Source organism: Musca vetustissima, unplaced genomic scaffold (assembly GCF_032173495.1).
Source record: "Musca vetustissima isolate MV318-11 ecotype Yass unplaced genomic scaffold, APGP_CSIRO_Mvet_v1 utg20277, whole genome shotgun sequence".
Classification (NCBI taxonomy): domain Eukaryota; kingdom Metazoa; phylum Arthropoda; class Insecta; order Diptera; family Muscidae; genus Musca; species Musca vetustissima.
This window is the reverse complement of record NW_026879575.1, coordinates 36,875-61,960: the sequence shown is the minus strand read 5'-3', so window position 1 is coordinate 61,960 and position 25,086 is coordinate 36,875. Positions and strand designations below refer to the sequence as shown.

At 36.3% G+C, this 25,086-nt stretch overlaps 1 protein-coding gene across 1 annotated transcript; it reads right to left on the bottom strand.

Annotated features, from left to right (window-relative positions):
• Nucleotides 1-1,386: 1,386 nt before the first annotated feature.
• LOC133324511 (ATP-binding cassette sub-family G member 1) lies at nucleotides 1,387-23,562 on the bottom strand. Its single transcript, XM_061533345.1, has 10 exons — nucleotides 23,061-23,562; nucleotides 7,937-8,054; nucleotides 7,660-7,849; nucleotides 7,453-7,598; nucleotides 6,195-6,433; nucleotides 5,997-6,131; nucleotides 5,875-5,933; nucleotides 5,328-5,754; nucleotides 1,802-2,058; nucleotides 1,387-1,731 (listed from the first exon to the last, which is right to left on the bottom strand). Exons 1-10 carry the CDS (start codon nucleotides 23,560-23,562, stop codon nucleotides 1,387-1,389), a joined length of 2,418 nt encoding a protein of 805 aa, XP_061389329.1.
• Nucleotides 23,563-25,086: the final 1,524 nt, after the last annotated feature.

The following is a 25,086-nucleotide window of genomic DNA, read 5'->3' as shown; positions in this document are numbered from 1 at the left end:
ATATTTTTAAAAAAATCCACGCCTCGAAAAACTATTTTTAAAAAAATCCACGCCTCGAAAAACTATTTTTTTAAAAATCCACGACCTCGAAAAAATATTTTTTTTTAGAAATCCACGCCTTGAAAAAATATTTTTAGAAATCCACGCCTTGAAAAAATAGTTTTTAGAAATCCACGCCTTGAAAAAATATTTTTAGAAATCCACGCCTTGAAAAAATATTTTTTTAGAAATCCACGCCTTGAAAAAATATTTTTTTAGAAATCCACGCCTTGAAAAAATATTTTTTTAGAAATCCACGCCTTGAAAAAATATTTTTTTAAAAATCCACGCCTCTAGTTAGGCCTCGAAAAAAATATTTTTAAAAAATCTTTACTTTTTTGTAAAAAAAACACGGATATTCATTTTTTAAATACAATTTTTATTTAGCAAAACAATATACACATATAATTTTAATAATTATAATAAGTATGAACAAAATAATAAAAATTAACATAATATCTTAATTCGTTCAATTATCTATCGAATAATTATCATAATAATTAATTATCACGCTGATTTTTTCAAATTACAAAAAATTAAAATAATTATAGGTATAAAATTACTTTTCATGGGGTTTTCATAGAATTCACTTAAAAAATAATACAATTAAAAAAATGATTAAAAAAAACTTTGGTACAAATTCCATTACATATCTAGAATATTTTCTCTCTAGGCAACTAAGGGATATATATTATTAAAAAAAAAAAACTATTAAACATATTTAATTACATACATGGAATGATCTTTAATTAAAAAAAACTGATTTTTTTCCTAAAGGTCTTCTATATGCTTGTCAAATAAAAATACTTGTCAGAAATGGGCAATCAAAGAGCAAGGGCCATCTTCGACTGGCTATTGGAAGAAATTGACGAATTCCTTAGGGAACATTTTTGCATTAGGATTCCGTTGATGAATGTATTTCAACTAAACATATATACATACATAATTTTTATAATATTTATAATTTTTTTATTAAACTAAATAAATACTAATATAAAAATATTTAAAGAATTTGCTACAAGAAAAAAGTTGGCGGGGAAGAAAGCTAAGGAAAAATCCAATGGGCTCAGTAAAAACTTTGTTCGCCATAGCTTAGTTGGGTAGAGGGTCTGTTGTAACTATATGACCTGCATTAACGTTAACTCCTTCTTCGACTCTTCTATTTTTGGGATCATAACTATATCGAAATATTTTTTTAAATACTGTAACTGAGCCCCCCTCACCTTTCTGTGACCCAAATCAATGTTTTTTTTTCCTTTCCAACTCCCCTGTCATTTATTTTTAATTCTTCAAAATCTATAATATTTTCAGAAAATTTTCCAAAATTACTACTCTCCTTATAATCTCCTATCTAAATAAACGCAATCGAAATGACATTATATAAAAGGCAATTATACGCAATGCTAAAAATATCGATACCAAGAAAAGTATCGCCATTTGATAATTCGCCTCCTGCATATCGACATCTTTGAGAAAGACCTGTGGTCGCGAATAATGACAATACATGGCATTGCACTGCAAACGGGGCCGATCATAACCGAATATCGATAGGACCGAACCTTCAAAACTATATTTTAGAAATGAGGTTTTAAACAGCCATTTAAGGGTTTCGGGTGCATGTTTTTCCTGTACAAAGAAACCGGAGAAGGTTAGGAAGGGGCAAATGAAGAAGGGACCCAATATGGCAGCCAGCTAGAAAAGAGAAAACAACAACAAAGTCAATGAGAATTATTTTCTTTGAAAGATATGTAATTACACTTACCTTTATACTCAATGAGGCACCCACAGCCAAGCCAATACTCTGGCCCACCAATGCCGTTAAAAAGACCATTACACAAAATAATACCACTCGAAAGAGGTCAGCCGGTTGATCCGTCAGCCAATATGTAATGACTATATAGACTGTGGTACACACCATTTGTATGGGTATATCGGCAAGGGTTATTGCCACATAATAGGCCCTAAGGGAATACCAACGATTGAAATGTTCACGCGACACAATGGGGAATTCCAGGGGGACTGTAAGGAGAGAGAGAGAGAGAGAGAGAGAGAAGAAGAAAATTAAAAAAAATATTTAGAATAGTAAAAAATATATATATTTTTCTTAAATCCAGGCCAATAGGGAACTCGAAAACACATTTTGTCAGGAGAATAATTAAAAAAATTAGAGGTAACCTATAGATGCAGATTTTTTTAAAAATGTTTTTCAGGGGTCTCTAACAGGCGTAAATTCTTTAAAAACCTTTTTCAAGGGTCGCTAAGAGGAGTAGGGGTGGCGTAGGGGATGATAGATACCAAGCAACGGCTCTGATTGGCTTTAAAATGGCGAAGTCCAGACTTATCTTGGTGCCTCTTTCATCTCACCCCCGTGGTGTAACCTGGGGTAAATATTTTCATCACCCGATGAAATAGAGATCTAATATGTGCCACGAGGTCACCCATTAAAACTACAAAAATGTGGGTTGAGGCGTCGGGTTAGTTGCCCACACTCGGAAAACCGAACCTACTATGAAAAAGCTAAGAAAAAGAAAACCAAACCTCCCTATGCACTTGGAATTCGCCTTGGCGGATGTACTCAAGAAGTACAAAGCCGATATTATTGCCTTACAGGAAATGCGATGGAAAGGGACTGGCGTAAGTAAATCAGATGATTACGCCCTGTATTAAATCTGCCATGAAACGAGACGTGCATTTGCCTGCGGATTTATGGTAAATAGGAGAATAAAATACCTCGTCTCCAGATTCACACCAGTAGATGAGCGAATTGCTATAATCCGCATAAAAGCGAAGTTCTTCTACATCAGTCTCATATACGCCCATGCTCCGACCGAAGATAAAGATGAACAGACCAAAGACATGTTTTACGAGCGCCTAGAAACAGCATATGACCGTTGGCCTGGCCATGACATTAAAATTCTGTTAGGAGATTTTAATGTAAAAATCGGAAGGGAAAATATCTTTGGCCCCACAGTTGGAAAATTCAGCCTCCATGAAGAAACATCAGACAACGGCATGAGGTTGATTGACTTCGCGGTAGTTAGCAGCACCAGATTCAAGCATTTCGATATACACAAGGCCACCTGGATTTCCCCTGATCAAGCAACGTGAAATTGACCATGTTGTGATAGACGAAAGGCATACGTCCAGTGTATTAGACGTTCGATCGATCCGAGGAGCGAATATGGATTCGGACCACTTCCTTGTGGCAGCGTACCTTGGCTGCGTACCCGTCTTAATCTAGCGGCGTCCTAATGTAACACGGAAATTTGACGTCGAAAAGCTGTAAACACAACAGGTAGCCGAGGCCTACTCCGCTCACTTTACCCACCTGCTTAACGAAAGCACTTCTTGTCCCGATAATAACATATAAGCACAGTGGCAGAGAATTGCCCACGCGGCAAAAGCAACACTTGGGTACCAACCATCAAGAAATCCGTGGTACGATCAGGAGTGTCGCAATGCTACTGATGTGAAAAACGCAGCGTATGGGGCAACCCTGCAGACAGTAGCAACACGTAATGTGATGGAGAATTATCGGGAGAAAAGGACAAATTTACCAACGAGTAAAACGCCAAACCAAAGGCTTTGGTGCAGGCACATCCTCCTGTAGAGATGAGGAAGGAAACCTGGTGACAGATACAGACAGCATGCTGAGGATCTGGAAGGAGTACTTTGAAAAACTTCTGATATCAAATAGTAACGGTGAAGAGGATACCCCAGAACCAATAATAGATGACGGTATAGAGTGTATACCATCTAGCCAAGATGAAGTCAGAATAGCAATCAATCAGCTGAAGAATAATAAAGCTGCAGGAGCCGATGGGTTACAAGCCGAAGTATTCAAGACTGGTGGTCAGATGCTGGTCAGGAGCATGCACCAGCTGATTAGTACAATTTGGCTAGAGGAATGCATGCCCAATGATTGTAACCTCAGCATCCTGTGTCCCGTGCACAAGAAAGGAGGCAATACGATATGTGCCAGAGGAATAAGTCTCCTTCCCATCGCATATAAAGTGCTATCCAGCGTACTGTGTGAACGACTGAAGGCAATGGTCAATGACATTATTGGACCATACCAATGCGTCTTCAGACCTGGCAAATCCAACATTGACCAGATTTTTACTCTGCGCCAAATCCTGTAAAAGACCCACGAAAAACACATCGACACATTCCATCTATTCGACGACTATTAAGCCGCATTTGACAGCCCTTTCCATTCAGAGGTGTTTAAAGCCTTGTCTGCGTTCGGCATTCCTGCAAAATTAATACGGCTATGCAGAATAACTTTAACTGGCACAAGATTAGGAGTTAAAGAAGGAAAGGACTTCTCGGTGCACTTTAATACCGAACGAGGATTCAGACAAGGTGACAGTTTGTCGTGAGATCTTTTTAACACCCTGCTGGAAAAAGTCATACGAGAGGCAAAGGTGAACAGAACTGGCAAAAAAATTTTGCTCGCCGACGCCGATGACACCGATATAATGAGTCGAACATTGCGAGCGGTAACAGCTACCTTTGAACAAATTGAGAAGGAGTCTGCCAAAGTGGGTCTGGCAGTAAACGGCGAGAAGACCAAGCTGATGATATCAACGCGAAAGACGTCCAGTAGACTCGGACCAACTGTGGAGCTTGAGAACTACAGCTTCGAGGTAGTCAAAGATTTTATATAACCTGGAACCGCCACAAATAAACTAATGACATCTGTTTTGAAATTCGGAAAAGGATTGTGATGGCCAACAGATGCTACTATGGTCTGAACAAACAACTCAAAAGCAAGGCCATCTCCCGCCAGACCAAACTCACAATCTACAAGACGCTGATACTACCCGTGCTGTAGTATGGATCTGAAGCATGGGTACATGCGCAAGCAGATGAGGCAGCTCTTGGAGTGTTTGAGAGAAAAATTCTCCGAAAGATCTATGGGCCGATCTGCGTTGATGGTGAATATCGCCGTCGAATGAACCATGAGTTGTACCAGCTAATCTCGGACATCGACATTGTTAGACGTATTCAGTTGCAGCGACTACTTTGGCTAGGTCATGTTGTGAGAATGGATGCAGATGCCCCAGCCCAGGAGGCATATAAAAGCGAACCAGCTGAAGGGGAAGGCCACGAATAAGATGCAAAGACCAAGTGGAAGACAACATGCCGAATATAGTCTTTCAAATTGGAACAACTGCGCAAAAGACCGACGCGCCAGGAAATCTTTTTTAAGCTCGGTTTATGGAACGAAAGTTCTGTCACAAGCCAGCTAAGTAAAGTAACTAACTTTTTTCTTTTTTACTTACATTTAACTAAAATCGATGAAAATGCCGAATACATGATGAACATAATCGAATAGAAACAGTAACGGAAATTATTCAATGCATTCTCGGCCTCATTGCCGATGCCATAGTAAATAAATCCGATCATCAGGGCCGTTATCAAATGTATAACGAAGCGTATCAGTGTTAGGGATTTATCACGCCATAATATCAGGAATGTTCTCAGCAGCAGGATACCCAATTGCCGGTAGAAGGGTGTGGCATAAATATTTTCACTTTTACACAAATTCGGTTGTTGTTGGGCGGGGCAACAGCCGTTCTCGGCACTCGATGAGTCCAGATCTTTGGTATTATCACTCAGCAGGCCATGACTATCACCTAAACGCGATGCCATTTCCTTAATGGGTGTGAGGGGTTTATTGTTTGTCCCCGAGGTCGTGGTGGTGGTTGTCTGTTGGCTACCACCACTATTATTCCGCTGATAATAGTGATAGGGATGTGTGGGGGCTGTGGAATTGTATTTTTGTTGGTTATTCAGCAAACCATTTGTGTTGTTGCTATTTACAATGGCAGGTGTGGGCAGCACGGGGGCGGTGACGGGTGTCATGAGGCCAGAGGCCATCATTTTATCTAAAAAAATGAAAGTAACAGTTAAACATATTTCCTAAATTTCCTATCTTCCAACGAACTTACCAATTTTATGCATGGCCTCCAATTGTTTGGCCCTTGCAGCCTTCGTCTGCCGATAGCTGTTATTTCGACCATTTTCAATTCGGGCTATTAGCTTTTCATTTTGTGGTCCATAGTCATCGGTGGCAATTTCCATTACTAAAGGAGATACGAATTTGTTAAAAAATCCAAAATATATTTTTGTTTCCATCCTCCACTTACAATAATCGGCGGGATTGTATGACTCTGGGCAATCTAAACCTACATCGGCCAAAAATGGCACCAGATTTTGTGTTCCACCCGAATAAATGCAGCTGCCTCGTGCAATGGCATACAAATGATCGAACATCTCAAAGGTCAGGGCGCTGGGCTGATGTATGGTACAGATCACGGTACGTCCTTCCAGGGCCAGTTTCTTTAGCAGGGATATACATTGATTGGAGGTGGAGCTATCCAGGCCGCTGAAAAAGGAGACATAAAAAAAGTGGATCTTAAAAATCTAAAATTTAAATATTTCCAAAAATAGCTGGACTTGAAAAAATATGTTTAAAAAATCCAAAATATAAATTTGAACCGATTTTCACGAAACTTTGCACACATCATTCTAGACCTAATTGAGTACTCTATGCCAAATTTCGTGCAAATCGAAAGTTATTTAGGGACTTTGGTGCACCATTAACCTTAAATCGGACGATAATATATATGGGAGTTATATCTAAATCTGAACCGATTTTCACGAAACTTAGCATACATCATTTTAGGCTGAATTCAATATGCTTTGCCAAATTTCGTGCAAATCGAAAGATATTAAGGGACTTTGTTGTACCATTTACCTTAAATCGGACGAAAATATATATGGGAGCTATATTTAAATTTGAACCGATTTTCACGAAACTTAGCACACATCATTCTAGGCTGAATTCAGTACGCTGTGCCAAATTTCGTGCAAATCGAAAGATATTTAGGGACTTTAGTGCACCATTTACCTTAAATCGGACGAAAATATATATGGGAGCTATATCTAAATCTGATCCGATTTTCAAGAAATTTTACACACATCATTCTAGGCCCAATGCAGTGCGCTTTGCCAAATTTCGTGCAAATCGAAGGATATTTAGGGACTTTGGCGTACCATTTACCTTAAATCGGACGAAAATATATACGGAAGCTATATCTAAATTTGAACCGATTTTCACGAAACTTAGCACACATTATTCTAGGCTGAATTCGGTATGCTGTGCTAAATTTCGTGCAAATCGAAAGATATTTAGGGACTTTGGTGCATCAATTACCTTAAATCGGACGAAAATATATATGGGAGCTATAACTAAATCTGAACCGATTTTTCCAAATTTCAATAGGGGCCAAATGAATGAGCTCTACACCTATGAATGACCCTTAAAAAAGTCTTTTTTAAAAAAATCGCCTGAAGTCCCTTTATTAATATTGAAAAAGGATATATTGTGAAGCACCCACTCACCTCGTTGGTTCATCCAAAATTAATACCGGTGGATTATTGACCAATTCCAAGGCTATGGATAAACGTTTCTTTTGGCCACCGGACAGCTGACCCGTTCGGGTATGGCGATTTTCATACATGCCAATAGCTTCTAAGATCTTTTTCACCTAAAATTAAAGAAAAAAATTATTAACCGAGAATCTCAAAGAGTAAATCCGATCCACCTACCCTCTCCCGTTTGGCACTTTTACTCATGTGAGCGCCAATTTTTAAATTTGCCGAAAAATGCATGGCCTCATTGACCGTCAGATACGGCTGTAGACTAGTATCCTGTGTGATAAATGCAACATTTTGCTTAAAGGCCTTTATGTCGCGGACAGTGTCATTGACCAGAACATCACCGCTATAACCAAATGATCTGGAGTTCGGAAGAGAGAGAGAGAAAGAGAAATTGTTGTCCATTATGAATTTTTGTTTCATTCTCTATAATTTAAGGTTACATTACGTATATCCTGAGAGTATATTCAGGCAGGTACTTTTCCCCGCTCCCGATGGTCCAACAATGGCACTTAGTTCACCGGCCTTAAAAAATCCTGTGATGCCGTGTAGAATATCTTTGGTTTCTGGAAATAAAGCAAAAGAGAGAGGGTTGTGATAAATATTTGTAAGAGAAAAAGAGAGAGAGAAACATAAAATTGTTTTTGCGACTGGGTTCAGAAATTCCTCCGAGTTTTGTTCGACATGTCTCAATTAAATTAATTAATCAGGTCAGTTTTTGAAAACTCCAACACATGAATAAATATTTTTATGAATATAATATTTTTCAAGGCCTTAACAGTTGCGTGGATTTTACACAACTATGTTGTCAGGGTATTATAGCTTTGTGCAGCGCCAAAAGTTTGTAACGCCGCGAAGTATTGGTCCTAGACCCAACTTTAAGTATACCGATCGTCATATCTCGACTAGCTGAGTCGATCTAGACATGTGTGTCCGTCCGTCCGTCTGTCCATTATAATTTGTAAACACGATACAGGCCACAGTTATGGACCAATCTTCACGAAATTTTGCATGTAGGATGGGTTCTGGACAATGAAGACCCCTATTGTTTTTGGGAAAGATCGGTTAATATTTAGGAAATGAAATGAACGAAATACTAAATTTTTGTCGGTTTTTCTGGTCGCTCCAGAGGCCACAATAATGGCCCGAACATCGTAAAATTTTGCATGGAGAAGGGGATCGGGCCAAAGAATAAGCATGCCTGTTTCGATAAAGATCGGTCAATATTTAGCGGATCAAATGGAGCCTGACTTTTGTGTGAAAAAATTACAAAATTTGTATTCTATAGCGTATAGATTTACCCCTGAAGAACATAGGCCCGAGACGTTGATATTATATCCAAGTGGAGTGGTTGGCCATTAAATTAAGACCAATTATATTGTTGTACGTTCTCGGATGTGGGAGTTACACCTATATATTTACATGTATCTCAGTATTCGTATATTATTTAGTAACCCATTATTACTCTAGAGAGCGGAACTATAGCGCTGATCGCTTTTAAATGTCCCATGAAGTTCCAGATATGGTCATATGATCAGATAATAATTTTGGAATGAAGTGGACCGAAAACTTAATTTTTTGTGTTATTTCACAAATGAAAGCCGAACATCACAACACAACCCACGGTGAAGGGAATCTGGACAATAGCTGTACTGAATACTCGTAATATTCGGAAAATATGTCAGTATGAGGAAGAGATGCTGTTTACCTCTAATCGGGCAAAAGGGTGCAAATATCACGAAATATTGCCCAGGCCGGAATAAACATTCGCAGAAAATTTGAGTTCCGTGGGAGTTGTGTAGGGTATCGTATGGTCGGCCCCGTCCGACTATACTGCTTCGCTCACTGGTTTAAAAATAATTTTAATACACACCTTGTATGGCCCTTAAAAATGTTTTTAAAAAATCCACGCCTTGTATACCTCTTAAAAAAATATTGTTAAAAAATCCACGCCTGTTACGGGCCTCAAAAAATGTTTCTCTATTGATCCTTAAAAAATCTGTTTAAAAATCCCCTCCTTTTGGTCCCTTTCAAATTCGTATTGTTTTTCAAATTGACCCAATTCATTGCAAAATCCATCCCTCGCTCCAGCCCCAACTATGTTCAACGCGTATTTAGTTCTGTATTTACATATGTGGGTGTGTATGTGTGTAAACATGTACTACATATGAATATGTACTTTGTTTTCGATTGATAAGACCCCGTCTGTCGGGTAAGTCGGCATAATAAACAAAATTGCATTTGTTTAATAAAAATTGTAATACACATTTACATAAATAATGAACGATTACATATTTATATGTGTGTGCATATATTCATCAGACACTGCCTTATATTGTTGTAAATAAATATTAAAATTATATCTCCTCCGCCCTCGAATCTATTCCCACCCTACCGATCAGTTTAGAACAATGTAATTATGATGGATTGGATTATGTATGTAGGTATGTAAATATGTATGTTCTCTGTTTATTATTTATTATTTGTTTTTGTTTCTGCCATCTCCCGGGCAATTGGAAACAAAGTAAAATAAAAATTTTGCTTTGTGGTTTATATTTTTTTTGTGAGTTCACAGCGAACTCAAAGCTTAGTGAAAATCCCTGCCTTTTTTACCCCATTTTTCATTGTTAAGTATAACTGCACCGAAAGTCCACTGACTGGCAATGACACATATGTATGTATGTCGGTATGTTTGTATGAATGAATGATAAATATACGTATATTGGAGTAATATCAGTGATATCGGCACGTTCGGCAATGTTTGTTTTTGATAAACGGAACGACTGCTAAAATGTTTTATCACAGACTCAGGGCTTCCCATTGACATATGCGCCAAAATAAAGTTACACACATACATATGTAGATATGTTTTCCATTGTCATGATTTTGTAAACAAAAAATTAAACATTTTTAAAAAATCCACGCCTCCGTCGAGGCCTTGAAAAAATATTTTTAAAAAATCCACGCCTCCGTCGAGGCCTTGAAAAAATATTTTTAAAAAATCCACGCCTCAGTCGAGGCCTTGAAAAAATATTTTTAAAAAATCCACGCCTCCGTCGAGGCCTTGAAAAAATATTTTTAAAAAATCCACGCCTCCGTCGAGGCCTAGAAAAAATATTTTTAAAAAGTCCACGCCTCCGTCGAGGCCTTGAAAAAATATTTTTAAAAAATCCACGCCTCCGTCGAGGCCTTGAAAAAATATTTTTAAAAAATCCACGCCTCCGTCGAGGCCTTGAAAAAATATTTTTAAAAAATCCACGCCTCCGTCGAGGCCTTGAAAAAATATTTTTAAAAAATCCACGCCTCAGTCGAGGCCTTGAAAAAATATTTTTAAAAAATCCACGCCTCCGTCGAGGCCTTGAAAAAATATTTTTAAAAAATCCACGCCTCCGTCGAGGCCTAGAAAAAATATTTTTAAAAAGTCCACGCCTCCGTCGAGGCCTTGAAAAAATATTTTTAAAAAATCCACGCCTCCGTCGAGGCCTTGAAAAAATATTTTTAAAAAATCCACGCCTCCGTCGAGGCATTGAAAAAATATTTTTAAAAAATCCACGCCTCCGTCGAGGCCTTGAACAAATATTTTTAAAAAATCCACGTCTCCGTCGAGGCCTTGAAAAAATGTTTTTAAAAAATCCACGCCTCCGTCGAGGCCTTGAAAAAATATTTTTAAAAAATCCACGCCTCCGTCGAGGCCTTGAAAAAATATTTTTAAAAAATCCACGCCTCCGTCGAGGCCTTGAAAAAATATTTTTAAAAAATCCACGCCTCCGTCGAGGCCTTGAAAAAATATTTTTAAAAAATCCACGCCTCCGTCGAGGCCTTGAAAAAATATATTTAAAAAATCCCACGCCTATTGATGGCCCTTATAAAAATATTTTTAATCCAGTGAGCGAAGCAGTATAGTCGGGCGGGACCGACCATATGATACCCTACACAACTTCCACGAAAATCTAACATTCTGTTAGATGGAAAATATTTCCCGATATTTGCACCCTCTTGACCAACTAGAGGTCAACAAATATTACTAATTTTCGTTCATATTCTAATTACTTGTCCAAATTCCCTTCACCGGGGGTTGTGTTGAGATGTTCGGCTTTCAATTGTGGCCTATGGGTCGACTCGAAACACAACACAAAAAATAAATGTTCGGTTCACTTCATCCCAATATTATTATCCGGCCATCACCGAAAATTATATTCGTTGTCCTTTACCATACCTGGATCCTCATGGAAAATTTCAAAGCGATCGGCGGTATATTTTCGCCCTCTAGTGGGATAATGGTTCACTAAATAATGTAATGTAATGAATACATAAGCACCTATAAATATTTACGTGTAACTCCCACATTCGAGTGCATACGACAATATAATTGGTATCAACATAAAGGCCAACCACTCCTCTTGTATACACTATCAACTTCTCGGCTCTATGTCCTTCAGGAGTAAATATATACGCTATAGAATACAAATTTTGTAATTTTTCACACAAAAGTCAGGCTCCATTTGACCCGCTAAATATTGACCAATCTTTATCAAAACAGGCATGTTTATTCCTTGGCCCGATCATATTCCTTGGCCATAATTGTGGCCTCTGGAGCGACCAGAAAACCGACAAAAATTAAGTATATGGTCCATTTCATCCCCTAAGTATAACCCGATTTTTACCAAAAAATATAGGGGTCTTCATTGGCCAGAACCCATCCTACATGCCAAATTTCGTGAAAATTGCTCCATAACTGTGACCTGTATCGTGTTTACAAATTATAATGGACAGACAGACGGACGTACGGACATACATGTCTAGATCGACTCAGCTAGTCGAGATTTGACGATCGGTATATATTTCGCAGTGTTACTCTCTCTTGGGGCTGCACAAAGCTATAATACCCTGACAACATAGTTGTGTAGGGTATAAAAATAGTATTTTCTTGTAGGGGAAATTGGTAAACATTCGGAATAATTACGATTTTAACCCTAATAAAATATATTTTTGTTATTTTAACAAATTATTTTTTTTTTCTGTAATTCCTCATGGATGGATAGGGTTTCTACAATTGCTATTCTAATTAAATAAATGATTGGTCTGCTGTAGCCTCTACCAGGTGATGGGGTCTAACTATCTTTGAGGTTTATGTATTGGTAGATGTCCTTGCTTATTTATTGTTCCAGCTAAGTGGATTATTAATCTGAATTTGTATATCATAGGCGATGAGGCTCGTTGCCTAGAATCAACACTTCTGTGAATTGTGGCAGCGGTTGTAGTCCATGCTTACTTGGTGTTGCATTCCCTTGGTTGGCGCTATCTCCTATTGGACGTTTAGGTTTTTTTTTTACTTTTGATCTAATTGGAGTGGATAATCGTCTGTCCTAGGTGTTGGGGCTACGCCACCTATCGTTGCATAGAAACAATACCTCATTAATGACCTCAATCTTTGGGCATTGGCTGGGGTCTTTGCTTACCTAGTGCTTCGATTTGTATTTTTGTTTGAGGCTATTTGTTGTAGTCTCCACTTGGTAATGGAGTTGCCATCTATTGCTGCCTAGAAACTACTCTCCATGTATTTTTGCCAAGTTTAATGTCCTTGGTTATTTATTGTTGTCATATTCCCTTGTGTGGCTCTATTACCACTTGAACGTCTGGGTTAATTTTCAAGTTTTGATTTATGGGGAATATTTTTGGTTTTCCATTCCAGCTAAGTGGATTATTAATCTGAATTTGTATATCATAGGCGATGAGGCTGCACCATCTATCGTTGCCTAGAAGCAACACCTCTGTGAATTATGTGCAGCGGTTGTGGTCCTTGCTTATTTAGTGTTGTATTTTTCCTTGGGTGGTGCTATCTGCTATTGGCCATTTAGGTTGATTTTTCTTACTTTTGGTCTAATCGAAAGCTAGTTTAAAACTTTTTAGCGCACAGTTTTGCTTTTTATTTTATTCGAGCTAAGTGGATAATTGTTCTGGATAATCGCCTGTCCTAGGTGATGTGGCTGTGCCATCTATCATTGCGTAGGAACAACATCTCCTTAACTCATTGGTTGGAGTCTTTGCTTATTTAGTGCTGCCATTGTTGCCTTTGATTGAGGCTATTTGTTGTAGTCTTCACTTGGTAATGGGGTTGCCATCTATTGCTGCCTAGAAATAATGTCTCCTTGTATTTGCAAAGGGTTAATGTCCTCACTTATTTAGTGTTGCCATTTTCCTATTTGAGGTTAATTTTCGAATCTATAAGAATATATGTTATGTCTTATAATAAATCTTTATGGCAAACATTTTTGTAGATTCCGACCTGATAAAACAATGTTTTAAATTTTCGATAAAAATTAATTTTGTTCACAGTGTTATTTTTATTTTTCAACCCTAATTGGAAATAATTTTATAATTTATCAAAATTAATATGACAAATTGTTGATTTTAGAAACTAGATTCAAAAGGCCTGATAAGATTTAATACAAAACAATTCTTGACTCTGCAATCAATTAAAATAAAATTACCTAAAACTATATGTTTTCCCCATATATAGAAATTATAATTTATTATAATAAACAAATTTAATTCGCAGGCCTCATTGAAAAAAAAAATAGAAAGTTCAAAACAATAGCTCAAAATAAAAACAATAATTTATTAACTAAAAATCCCCCTTCCATCATCATCAAACTCTGGCCACCTTAATCCCCTTTAAACGATAATTCTCAAGTAATTAAATACTTGGCAACGCTGTTTTGATTAAAAAGGTGGGGTAATAAATTTTGGCTAAAATGGTCAACTAATCGATCACATGGCTGACTGGGGCTTCATGACACGAAAAAATCAATCTATCAGCTAACCCAAGAAAAAAAAAAACACAAAAACAAAAAAATGACCAATAAAAATTTCCTTGCCTAGCCGATCGATCGAACGATAATAGTAATCGCATCGTAATTGAATCATACACAGTTTTAGCTTTCCAGAATACGTCAATCGACGGAGATTAGCGAATTCGGAAAATCTTGGCAAAACACCAATTGAAGAACAAATTGTAGAAATTTAACAATGGCGTTTCAGATTAGGCCACAGGTGTTGTTGACCAGCTGTTACATGGCTTTGTTGTTGTTGTGGTTCTTTTTATCAGCAGTTAATTGCACTTGGATGGTCTAACTTCCGAAAAAATAGCAAAGTTTTTTTTTTTTCCGGGAACAATTTCTAAAAATTCTTGAGATTAGCGATTCTTGGCAAATCGTTATAAAATCGCCGTGTCGACGCCAATCTTATCAGAAAATCCACCAAAAACCGGGGGCATTTGTAACCGCAACAGAAGCGAAGCGAAATTAGTCTCGAATCGATTGATTTCACTTTGGAAGAAATTGCGGATGTGTGTAAGTGTGTATTTAGAAATCGAAAATCCATATATATTTTTTTGTTTTATTGGGTCCATCAAAAGTAGGGTTATTACACCCAACTATCGATTATTGTCTATTTGTTGATTTAATGCAACATTGTTGGAATTTAATTAAAGGCATTGCCAATTTATGGAATGGGTTTCAAAGTTTTCTGAATCATTTATTAATACTGTAACACGATATATGGGTTTATAGCCGATTTTTGTTTTCTGATTAAACACCATATAGATTATGATTTATTAAATTGACAATTAGCAACAAGCATTGTAGTCTTAATCCATTGTTTTTGTAATGGAATCGATTCGTAATCGATGTCCTCAATACAAGGAAACTTGATATATATATATATATATATATTTAAACAGATCAACTTTATTTTAGTTCAAGATATGTATTTTATTTAATTTAATTTTATTTAAACACTTCGCTCATTCAACATTTTAATATTTGAAATTAACGGTTACTTATGTAAATATTCTATAAATAGTACCATAAAATTACATCTCTGAATCTACTACATTATTACACAAGCAATACTAAAATCGCTACATCCGAGTCTGGACACTCCAATGCTAGACGAGGATCTTGCTTCTCATAAGTAGCACCTAAGCTCAATCTAATTTCAATAAAATCGCTACATCCGAGTCTGGACACTCCGACTCGTTTAGCGAAGACTGAAGGCATAAGATCATTAACCACGCTTACCCAAGTTGACGGACTCAGACCATAAGCTAAAAGCAATTCCTAAACAAGGATCAAAAAGCTAATCTTGTTGTTTCGGATGAAGCCATACCAGCTCCGCTCACGAGCAGCTACAATATAACTTTATATATGGAATGACCTCTGAATACCCCCTGTAGAATGTCATTCTCTTAAAATAAATTTTGGGAACTGTGGGATCGTTTTACAAGCGTCAAATTGGCTATAGTTTCATGTTTCGGGTTCTATTTGGGATAAAACATCTTGGTAAATACATAAAAAAACAGAAGGAAAAATTCACCCTAGGTCAAATTTCATTTTTTTTCTGGCTACTCAAAAATTAAAAAAACCGGTTCTTTCTTCCTTGATAAAGGTCCGGTTCAATAAATTTAGCGCGTTTGTTTATAAGAATACTAATAGTATGTATATGAGGTTTTAAAACCGGTTATATCATAAGAATATCCGGTGCGGATCATTGACTTTCTAAAGGTAGGCATATGAGGCATTAAAACCGATTTTATTATCTGAATATTCGGTTCAAAAAGTTTGAAACCCGGTTCTTTCTTCCTCGAAAAAGGTCCGGTTCAATAAATTTAGCGCGTTTGTTTATAAGCAGTATATGAGGTTTTAAAGCCGGTTTTATCATCTGAATATCCGGTTCAAAGTTTGAGAATCCCGGTTCTTTCTTCCTCAAAAAAGGTCCGGTGCATTAAATTTAGCGTCTTTCGTTTTTTTTTTTTGGTTTTCTAATGGTATGCATATGAAGCATTAAAACCGGTTTTATTATCTAAATATCCTTTTCAAAAAGTTTGAGAATCCCGGTTCTTTCTTCCTCGAAAAAGGTCCGGTTCAATAAATTTAGCGCGTTTGTTTATAAGCAGTATATGAGGTTTTAAACCCGGTTTTATCATCTGAATATCCGGTTCAAAGTTTGAGAAACCCGGTTCTTTCTTCCTCGAAAAAGGTCCGGTTCATTGAATTTAACGAGTTTCATTTTTTGGTTTTCTAATGGTATGCATATGAAGCATTAAAACCGGTTTTATTATCTGAATATCCGTTTCAAAAAGTTTGCGAACTCGGTTCTTTCTTCCTCGAAATAGTCCGGTTCAATAAATTTAGCGCCCTTCTTTATAAGTTGTCTAATAGCATGCATATAACGTAAAACCGATTTTATTATCTGGATATCCGGTTCAAAAAGTTTGAGATATCCCGTTCTTTTTTCCTCGAGATAGTCCGGTTCAAATAAATTTTGCGCGTTTAAAGTTTTTACGTTTTCTGATATTATGTATATAAGGTATTAACACCGATTTTATTATCCGAATATTCGGTTCTAAAATTTAGAAACTCGGTTCTTTCTTGTTCCCAATAGGCTGGTACAATACAATTTAGGGTATTCAAACAGTTTTTCTGATCTAAATAGTCGGTTCAAAAAATATTTAAAAAACCGGTTCTTTCTACATCGAAATTGTTTTTTTGGTGGCACCATTGTCTGATTAGATATGTTTTCCGCAAAGTACGGACGAATCTTTTTCATAATAAAGTTTTTATACAGAATGGATTGAAATACGCACATATCGGGTTTTAGAAACATGACACGGGTAAAATTGAGCAAATACAATTAAAACGTTTCAATATCGATTTCTCTTTTTTGAGGACCCCCTTGGCTCTTATGAGCCAAAAAATAAATTTCGATGAAGAATGAACCGGTTTTCAAAAATTTTCGTACCGTATGCTCGGCCAATAAAACCGATATTAATACCTTGTATGCATACCATTAGAAATCTAATGAACGGACTATTATCGGTTGTATTACCCGAATATCCGGTTCAAAATTTTTTTGAAAACCCTGTTCTTTCTTTCTCGAAATTATTTTTTTTTTTTTTGGCTTACCTATTTATGTTTTAGTAAATAATTTGGAAAAATCGGATAGTTCTTCATAATACGCGTGTTATTGGGTTTTAGTAACATGACCCGGGGAAAAATTGAGAATTGACCATTAAAACTTTAAAATATCGATTTCTCGTCTGTGAGGACCCCAGCTAAAATCGTATGAGCAACATTTTTGTAGACCATTGCGAGGATAAAAAATGTCATCTTGTGTTGATTGGAGTCCGGTTCAAAAAATGAATGACGAAAAGGACAAACAAGGAGACGAGTTAGAAGGGCGAAATGTTGTTCTACTGCAGAAATGTAATCTCAAAAACCAAATATATAATAGGGTGGCCAGCAAAAAAATATCACAGCATATCTCCGAACATTGACCTATGGCGATTTTTTCTTCGTGGTTTTTAATATAGCCCAGCAATGTCTTTTATTTTCAAAGGGAAATTTCCACTCCCAACCCCAAAATCTTGTCGCTTTGTGTTATAGATGCAAGAGCTACAATTAATTTTTAGCCCCATTAAAAATAACCTTTTAATTTTTTGAACACCTGTTTCGATAGATCCTATTTCTCGATTTATTATTTATTTGAATGGCGATTATAAAAAAATCATAAAAAAAACGATGATTAGATATTGAAAACAAAAAAAAAAACCATACATAGAAAATTCTATACAAAAAATCGCTTAGCTAGATGGACAAGGTCAAACCCGTCTTATCACGAGTGTGTGAGTGTGACAGAAATTCGTCAATTACAAAACGGCTTCCGTCTTAATTACTTCTCTAAATTCTGATTAGAATTAGAAAAACAACCATCACCGCCACTCCCTCCATAATTCATGGGGCACACATATTAATCCAAGGACAGGCAGAGACACGAAATTGCTCTCAGAGAGAGCATTCATGCGCTAGTTTGCCTGATGCTGCATTATTCGTAATTCTTTTAATGCGAGGAATTCGTTGTGCGTCGTATTTATGTGTCGTCGTACTACGTCGTTACTTAGTTCCTATTTCAGAATTATTGTTCCTATTATTATTACTGTTGTTGTTGTTCTCTAGACATCAATTACACATCTTGCAACAATTCCATTTGCAACCTTGCCAATTATTTGTGGCTTCCTCCTTACAGTTAATCGAGAAAGTTAAAGCAATTAGCCGAATGAATACCGCCCACTAAGTTTTGAGGGTAGAAATTTTTTTTTTGAATTTTTATACCCTTCACCCACACTGTGGTTCATCAGGGTATTATGTGTTTCGGCATATGTTTGTAACATACAAAAGGGATCGATATAGACACATGGTTTCTTTTGAGAATATACATAGAATCACGTTATGCATGTCCGTCCGTCTGTCCATGTTAAATTGTAAACAAAGTACAGCTCGCATTTATGATGCGAATCGGATGAAATTTGACACAGCTCATTTATTTGATCCAAGGACCCAATTGAACCCAATTGAAATTGGGAAAAATTGGTTCAGATTTAGATACAGCTCCCATTTTCGTCCGAATTTATGTAAATGGTGCACTAAAGTCCCTAAATATCCTTCGATTTGCACGCAATTTGGCATAGAGTACTAAATTAAGTCTAGAATGATGTGTGCTAAGTTTCGTGAAAATCGGATGAGGTCTAGATATGGCTCCCATCAGGGACGTACGCAGGGGGGCGGGCCGGAGGGCCCGGGCCCCCCCGAAATGAATTTTTTTCACAGTAAATTTATGTTCGCAACAGCGAATTTTTTCATATTGTACTACCGGGCCCCCCCCGAAATGAAATCCTGAGTACGTTGCTGGCTCCCATATATATTTTCGTCCGATTTTAGTAAATTTTATGTATTTTTCGATTTGTACAAAATTCGGTATAACGCACAGAATTGAGTCTAGAATTATGTGTGTAAAGTTTCCTGAAAATCGGTTCAGATTTAGATATAGTTCCCATCAGGGACGTAACCAGGGGGCGGCCCTAGCCCCCCGAAATGATTTTTTTTCACAGTAAATTTATGTTTGCAACAGCGAAGTTTTTCATTTTGTACTACCGGGCCCCCCCTGAAATTAAATCCTGTGTACGTTGCTGGTTCCCATATAACTTTTCGGCCGACTTTATGTAAATGGTGTAAATTTTTTCGTTCGATTTTATGTAAATTGAGCACCAAAGTTACTATATCGTTCGATTAGCACGAAATCTGGCAGAGCGTACTAAATTGACCCTGGAATGTTATGTGTTGAATCTCGTGAAAATCGGATCAGATTTAGATATAGCTCCCATATATATTTTCGTCCGATTTTATGAAAATTGAGTACCTAAGCCCCTATATATCATTCGATTTGCACGAAATTTGGCATAGCGTACTGAATTGAGTCTAGAATTATGTATGTAAAGTTTCCGGAAAATCGGTTCCAATTTAGATGTTGCTCCCATATATATTTTCGTCGGATTTTATGTAAATGTTGTACCAAAGCCCCTATATATCGTTGGATTTGCACGAAATTTGGCATAGCGTACTCATTTGAGTCTAGAATTATGTATGTAAAGTTTCCGGAAAATCGGTTCAGATTTAGATATAGCTGCCATATATATTTTCGTACGATTTTATGTAAATGGTGTACCTAAGCCCCTATATATCTTTTGATTTGCACGAAATTTGGCACAGTGTACTGAATTGAGTCTGGAATGATGTGTGTTGAGTTCCGTGAAAATCGGTTATAATTTAGATATAGCTCCCATATATTTTTTCGTCCGTCACGAAATTTGGCATAGTGGTGAAGGGTATCATATAGTCGGCCCAGTCCGACTTTACTACTTTCCTTACTCGTTAATTTTTTTCTTTTATTTTTATTACCCTCTCCATTCACATTTTCGTTGTTTGTCTGTCTGACTGTCAACCGGCTAATCTGTCAAACTGAAGTGTCACTCTCGTGGTAGATAATTTGGAAAATAAATATTTGATTTTCTTCGAAGCACGTTTTGTTGTTGTGGTTTTTTCTCATGTGCTATACTGAAGCTGATGCCAAACCCAGAATGGCAAAAAAAACCCCTTCCTCCTCACTACGACTTATTTGCAAATTTGTCACAATATAGACGAAGAAGCAGAAAAAATAGAAAAAAGGCAAACAGCAAAGCTCATTTCAAATTCAAACATTTTATGCTGTCGTCTGATGAATTTTTTTTTTTGTTATTTTATTTTTTTAGCATTTGACAATGTTAAACAAATTTTAACATAGAATAAAATAACAACAACATCCACATTTGATAATACTAATAATGAAATTTACATAAACAAATGGCAAACAAAAAAAAAAAAAAAAACTAAGACATCATCGGTGGGGCCACATTCGCCATGTCTATAAATGCGTGCGAAGCCCATATATCCGCCAAGCAAATACACGATAATCACACTCAAGTTTAAATTATTAAAAATATATTTTATACAATATCCGAATAATTTTTTCTAACACTGTCAAACAAAATCGGGGTCATGGTGTAAAAATTCCTTTTGGGAATGAAAGCCAAAAACCCAGAAGGAAAAATTTACCATAGGTCAATGTTGGCGTGATCATTATTTTTTTGCTGTCGACCCTATTACACTTTAAGACAGAATTGGAGTCATGGTCTGGGGGGTGAACAAATTCCCATTAAAAATTAAAGACTTGCCTGAGTCTATATAAAAACCCCCTGAAGAAAAAGTTCGCAGATATGCCGTAGTATTTTTTTTTTTTTGCTGACAACCCTATTGTACTTGAAGTGATAGCCTCATATCTTGATTTGTCGCCATTAAATGTATTTAAATTTTTGAGATAAGGAATCGGTTATCAAAAATTTTCGAACCGGATATTCTGATAATAAAACCGGTTTTAATACCTTATTTATGAAGCTAATAAACAAACGCGTCCTAATTTTATTGAATCGGATTATTTGGTGAAAGAAAATACCGGTTCTCTAAATTTTTCAACCGGATATTCGGGTAATAAAACCGGTTTTAGTGCCTTACAGACATACAATTAGAAAACTAATAAACAAACGCGATAAATTTAATAAATCGTACTATTATCGGTTTTATTATCATCTGAATATCCGGTTCAAAAAATTTAGAAAACCGTAAAATCTAATGAGGAAGTTTTTTGTAGAACATTTCATCTTTCGAACTCGATTCCTTGTGTGTCCTTTTCGTCCTTAATTTAAGGCTAAATAACCCAAAAAAAAAACTAATTTCAAGGAAGAAAGAACTGAGTTTCAAAAATTTTTGAACCGAAAATTCGAGTAATAAAACCGATTTTAATACCATTAGAAAGCTAAAAGAACAAACGCTCTAAATTTAGTGAACCGGTCTATTTCGAGGAAGAAAGAACCGGTTCTCTAAATTTTTGAACCGAATATTTGGGTAATAAAACCGGGTTTAATACATGACATTAAAAGCTAAGAAACAAACGCTGTAAATTTATTGAACCGGACTATTTCGAGGAAAAAAGAACCGAATGTCCCAAAATATTTGAACCTGATATTCGGATAAGTTTTTCCTATAGAAAAAAAAAAAATATCTTGACAATTGTTTCAAATAGAAAAAATTATCCGAATAATTTCTTCCTATAGAAAAAATGTATTTCTTTCTATAGAACAAATTATCCGAATAATTGTTTCCTATTGATGGATTTATCCGGATAATGTTTATCCGGATAATGTTTTGCTATAGAAAAATATATTTTCCTATAAAAAAATTTATCCTCATAATTTTTTTCCTATAGAAAAATGTTTTCCTTTAGAAAAATTTATGCGGATAATTTTTTCCTAAAGGTGAATGATGATTCGATTTATGCGGATAATTTTTTACAATAGAAAATTTTATCCGGATAATTTTTCCTATAGAAAAATTTGTCCGGATAATTTTTTCCTATAAAAAATGTTTCCAGATAATTATAGAAAAATGTATCCGGATAATTTTTTCCTATAACAAATATTATCCAAATAATTTGTTCCAATCGAAAGTTAAGAAAATATCCGGATCATTTTTTCCTATAGAAAATAATATCCGGATAATTTTTTCCTATAGAAAAATTTATTCCTATAGAATTTTTTCCTATAGAAAAATTTATCCGGATAATTTTTTCCCATAAAAAAATGTATCCTGATAATTTTTTCCTAAAGAAAAATTTATGCGGATAATTTTTTCCTATAGGAAAATGTTTTTATTATAGAAAAAATATGCGGATACTTTTTTTCCTATAGAAACATTTATCGGGATAATTTTTTCCTATAGAAAAATTTATCCGGATAATTTTTTCCTATAGAAAATATTATCCGGATATTTTTTTTCCTATAGGAAAATGTTTTTATTATAGAAAAAATATGTGGATCAGGTTTTCCCTTAGAAAAATTTACCCGCACAATTTTCTCGTATAGAAAAATTTATCTGCATAATTTTTTCCTATACAAAAATTATCCACATAATTTTTTCCTCTACAGAATTAATTCGAATAATTATTCCTATAGAAAAATCACCATAATATTTTCTATGGGGTGGGAAATGGTCCACCTTTTCCCCCCTTTTGTTATGTATTTCTCATATTGGTATCTTCCCATTTTCCCATATTTCTTATTATTTTCCTTCTTCTTTAACACTTACCACTCTTAAAAAATCCCAGTCTTGCGGAATAGCGAATATTTTCAAATCCGATATTGATTTGTTTCGTTGACATATTCTCCTCGTACGAGAACAACGAAGAGGCTGTGGTTAATGGGGTGTGCGATGCAGGTGTTGGCGATAATGGTGTGGCCTTGTTATGGTATCCTGCTGTCGGAGCATTATTGGTGGCCGTTGGTGTTGTATTTGTGTTGGTACTGGTGTCCATCGACTTTTCCAAAATATTTAAATGCAGCCCTTCAGGTTTCCGGGTGAAAAAACGTCTTGCCAGGGGGGTGGGTGTTGTGGGGCGGACAAATGATCCTGAGGACAGTGAGGATGTGGTAGATGTCGCTGTTGATGGTGAATGATTGTTCGATGTCGCCGGCATATTGAGGATGTTCAAGGTAATGACATCACTGGTGTTCGCCGCCGCCACCTCATCATTGTCATCGACAAGGGTTTGGGTAGGCTGGGGACTACTGGTGTTGTGGATTTCGGCCATTGTGAATGAAATTTTTTATTTAATCTTTTTTTAATTTTTTCTTTGTGAATTAAAGATTTTTTTTAATTTTTTTATTACACACTAGAAATTAATTGGCACTTTAAAAAAATTAATTTCTTCAAATCAAAAGGCAGCTAAATCATTCATGATGAGCCACTCACTTGCTCACTGCCGTTTCGTTGCTTTGTTTTCATTCATAACACTTTTTTATTGTTGTTGTTTTTTAATTTCTTTTTGTTTTCTTTATTTCACTTAATTATCTTTAATTGTGGAATCACTTGAAAATTATTGAAAGGATTCGAACGTTGTAGACGATCATCATCAAGACGAAGTAGAAGAAGAAGCAGCATTTCAGTGATTATGAGGAGCCCGTCAGGAGTGTAGGGGGAGGGAGGATTGGCCAGGAATTAACTGCCTGCCTGTTTGAATCATACTTCGAAAACAATGACCACGAGGCGAATTTTTACAACAATTCCTTTGTTATTACCACCAACAACAACGACGCAGTGGTGGAATACTTCGATGACGACGACACAACAAGTTCAACCGCCAGTAGTAGTCCGTCCACACATCTACCGCGTGTGTATTTCAATATTTCGTTTTTTTTGTATTCGTTCGCTTGGCGGTTCGCGTTCATTCACCACCGTTGGGTATGGAACAACTGATCGTTGTTGTCTTTTGAATATTTGGTGGATGGCTCACTGACTGACTGACTGGATGGCTGGCTGGTCGGGTTCGTTTGGTTGGTTGATTGTTGAGCTGATAGGTAGGTAGGTTCGCTAGCAGCAGTAGGGATGGCTGAGTGTGTTAGGGATCTGTAAGGAGACAAGGAAAACATAGATAATTTACTTGGTTGTTGTTATTGTTTTTGTAGTGATTTTTTTAAAAATTTTTGGAAAATAAATGAGTCAAAAAAGTAGAAGAGGCCCCCACTAGGTTGTAGAACAACAGCAACAACAATAATGATAATAAAAATAAATAGGATCAAGTAGTATTATTTTCATTAACGTATAAGAGAGTGTGAGAGAGAGTTATGCGTGCAAGAGGAGGCGGCCTCCTACACCAAATTGTGTTACAGATCTACGCTAATAAAAGAGTAAAGTGATTTGCTGATGTTAGAATCTTGAAATGTGTGGGGTGAGGGCGTAGTCCAAATATGTCAGACAGGGCAAGGATTTTAGAAATTCGTACAAGAACGGCACGAAGAGTACCAAATTTATTCGGATAATTTTTATACCCTTCACCACACTGTGGTACAGGGTATTATGTCTTTGTGCATATGTTTGTAACAGCAAAAAGAAACGAGATGGACACCTGGTTCCTTTTGAGAATATGCATAGAATCACCTTCTCAATTGATATATGCATGTCCGCCCGTCCGTCTGTAGATGTTAAATTGTAGACAAAGTACAGGTCGCATTTATGATCCGAATTGAATGAAATTTGCACAGCTCATTTATTTGGCCCAAGGACGAACCCTATTGACATTGAAGAAAATCGGTTCAGATTTAGATATAGCTCCCGT

Coding starts and splice junctions, on each gene's coding strand:
- LOC133324511 (XM_061533345.1), bottom strand. CDS start 23,562: ATGGCCGAAATCCACAACACCAGTAGTCCCCAGCCTACCCAAACCCTT. Junction 7,850..7,936: donor AATATACTCTCAGGATATAC/GTAATGTAACCT, acceptor TCCGAACTCCAG/ATCATTTGGTTATAGCGGTG. Junction 5,934..5,996: donor GGAGGCCATGCATAAAATTG/GTAAGTTCGTTG, acceptor TCATTTTTTTAG/ATAAAATGATGGCCTCTGGC.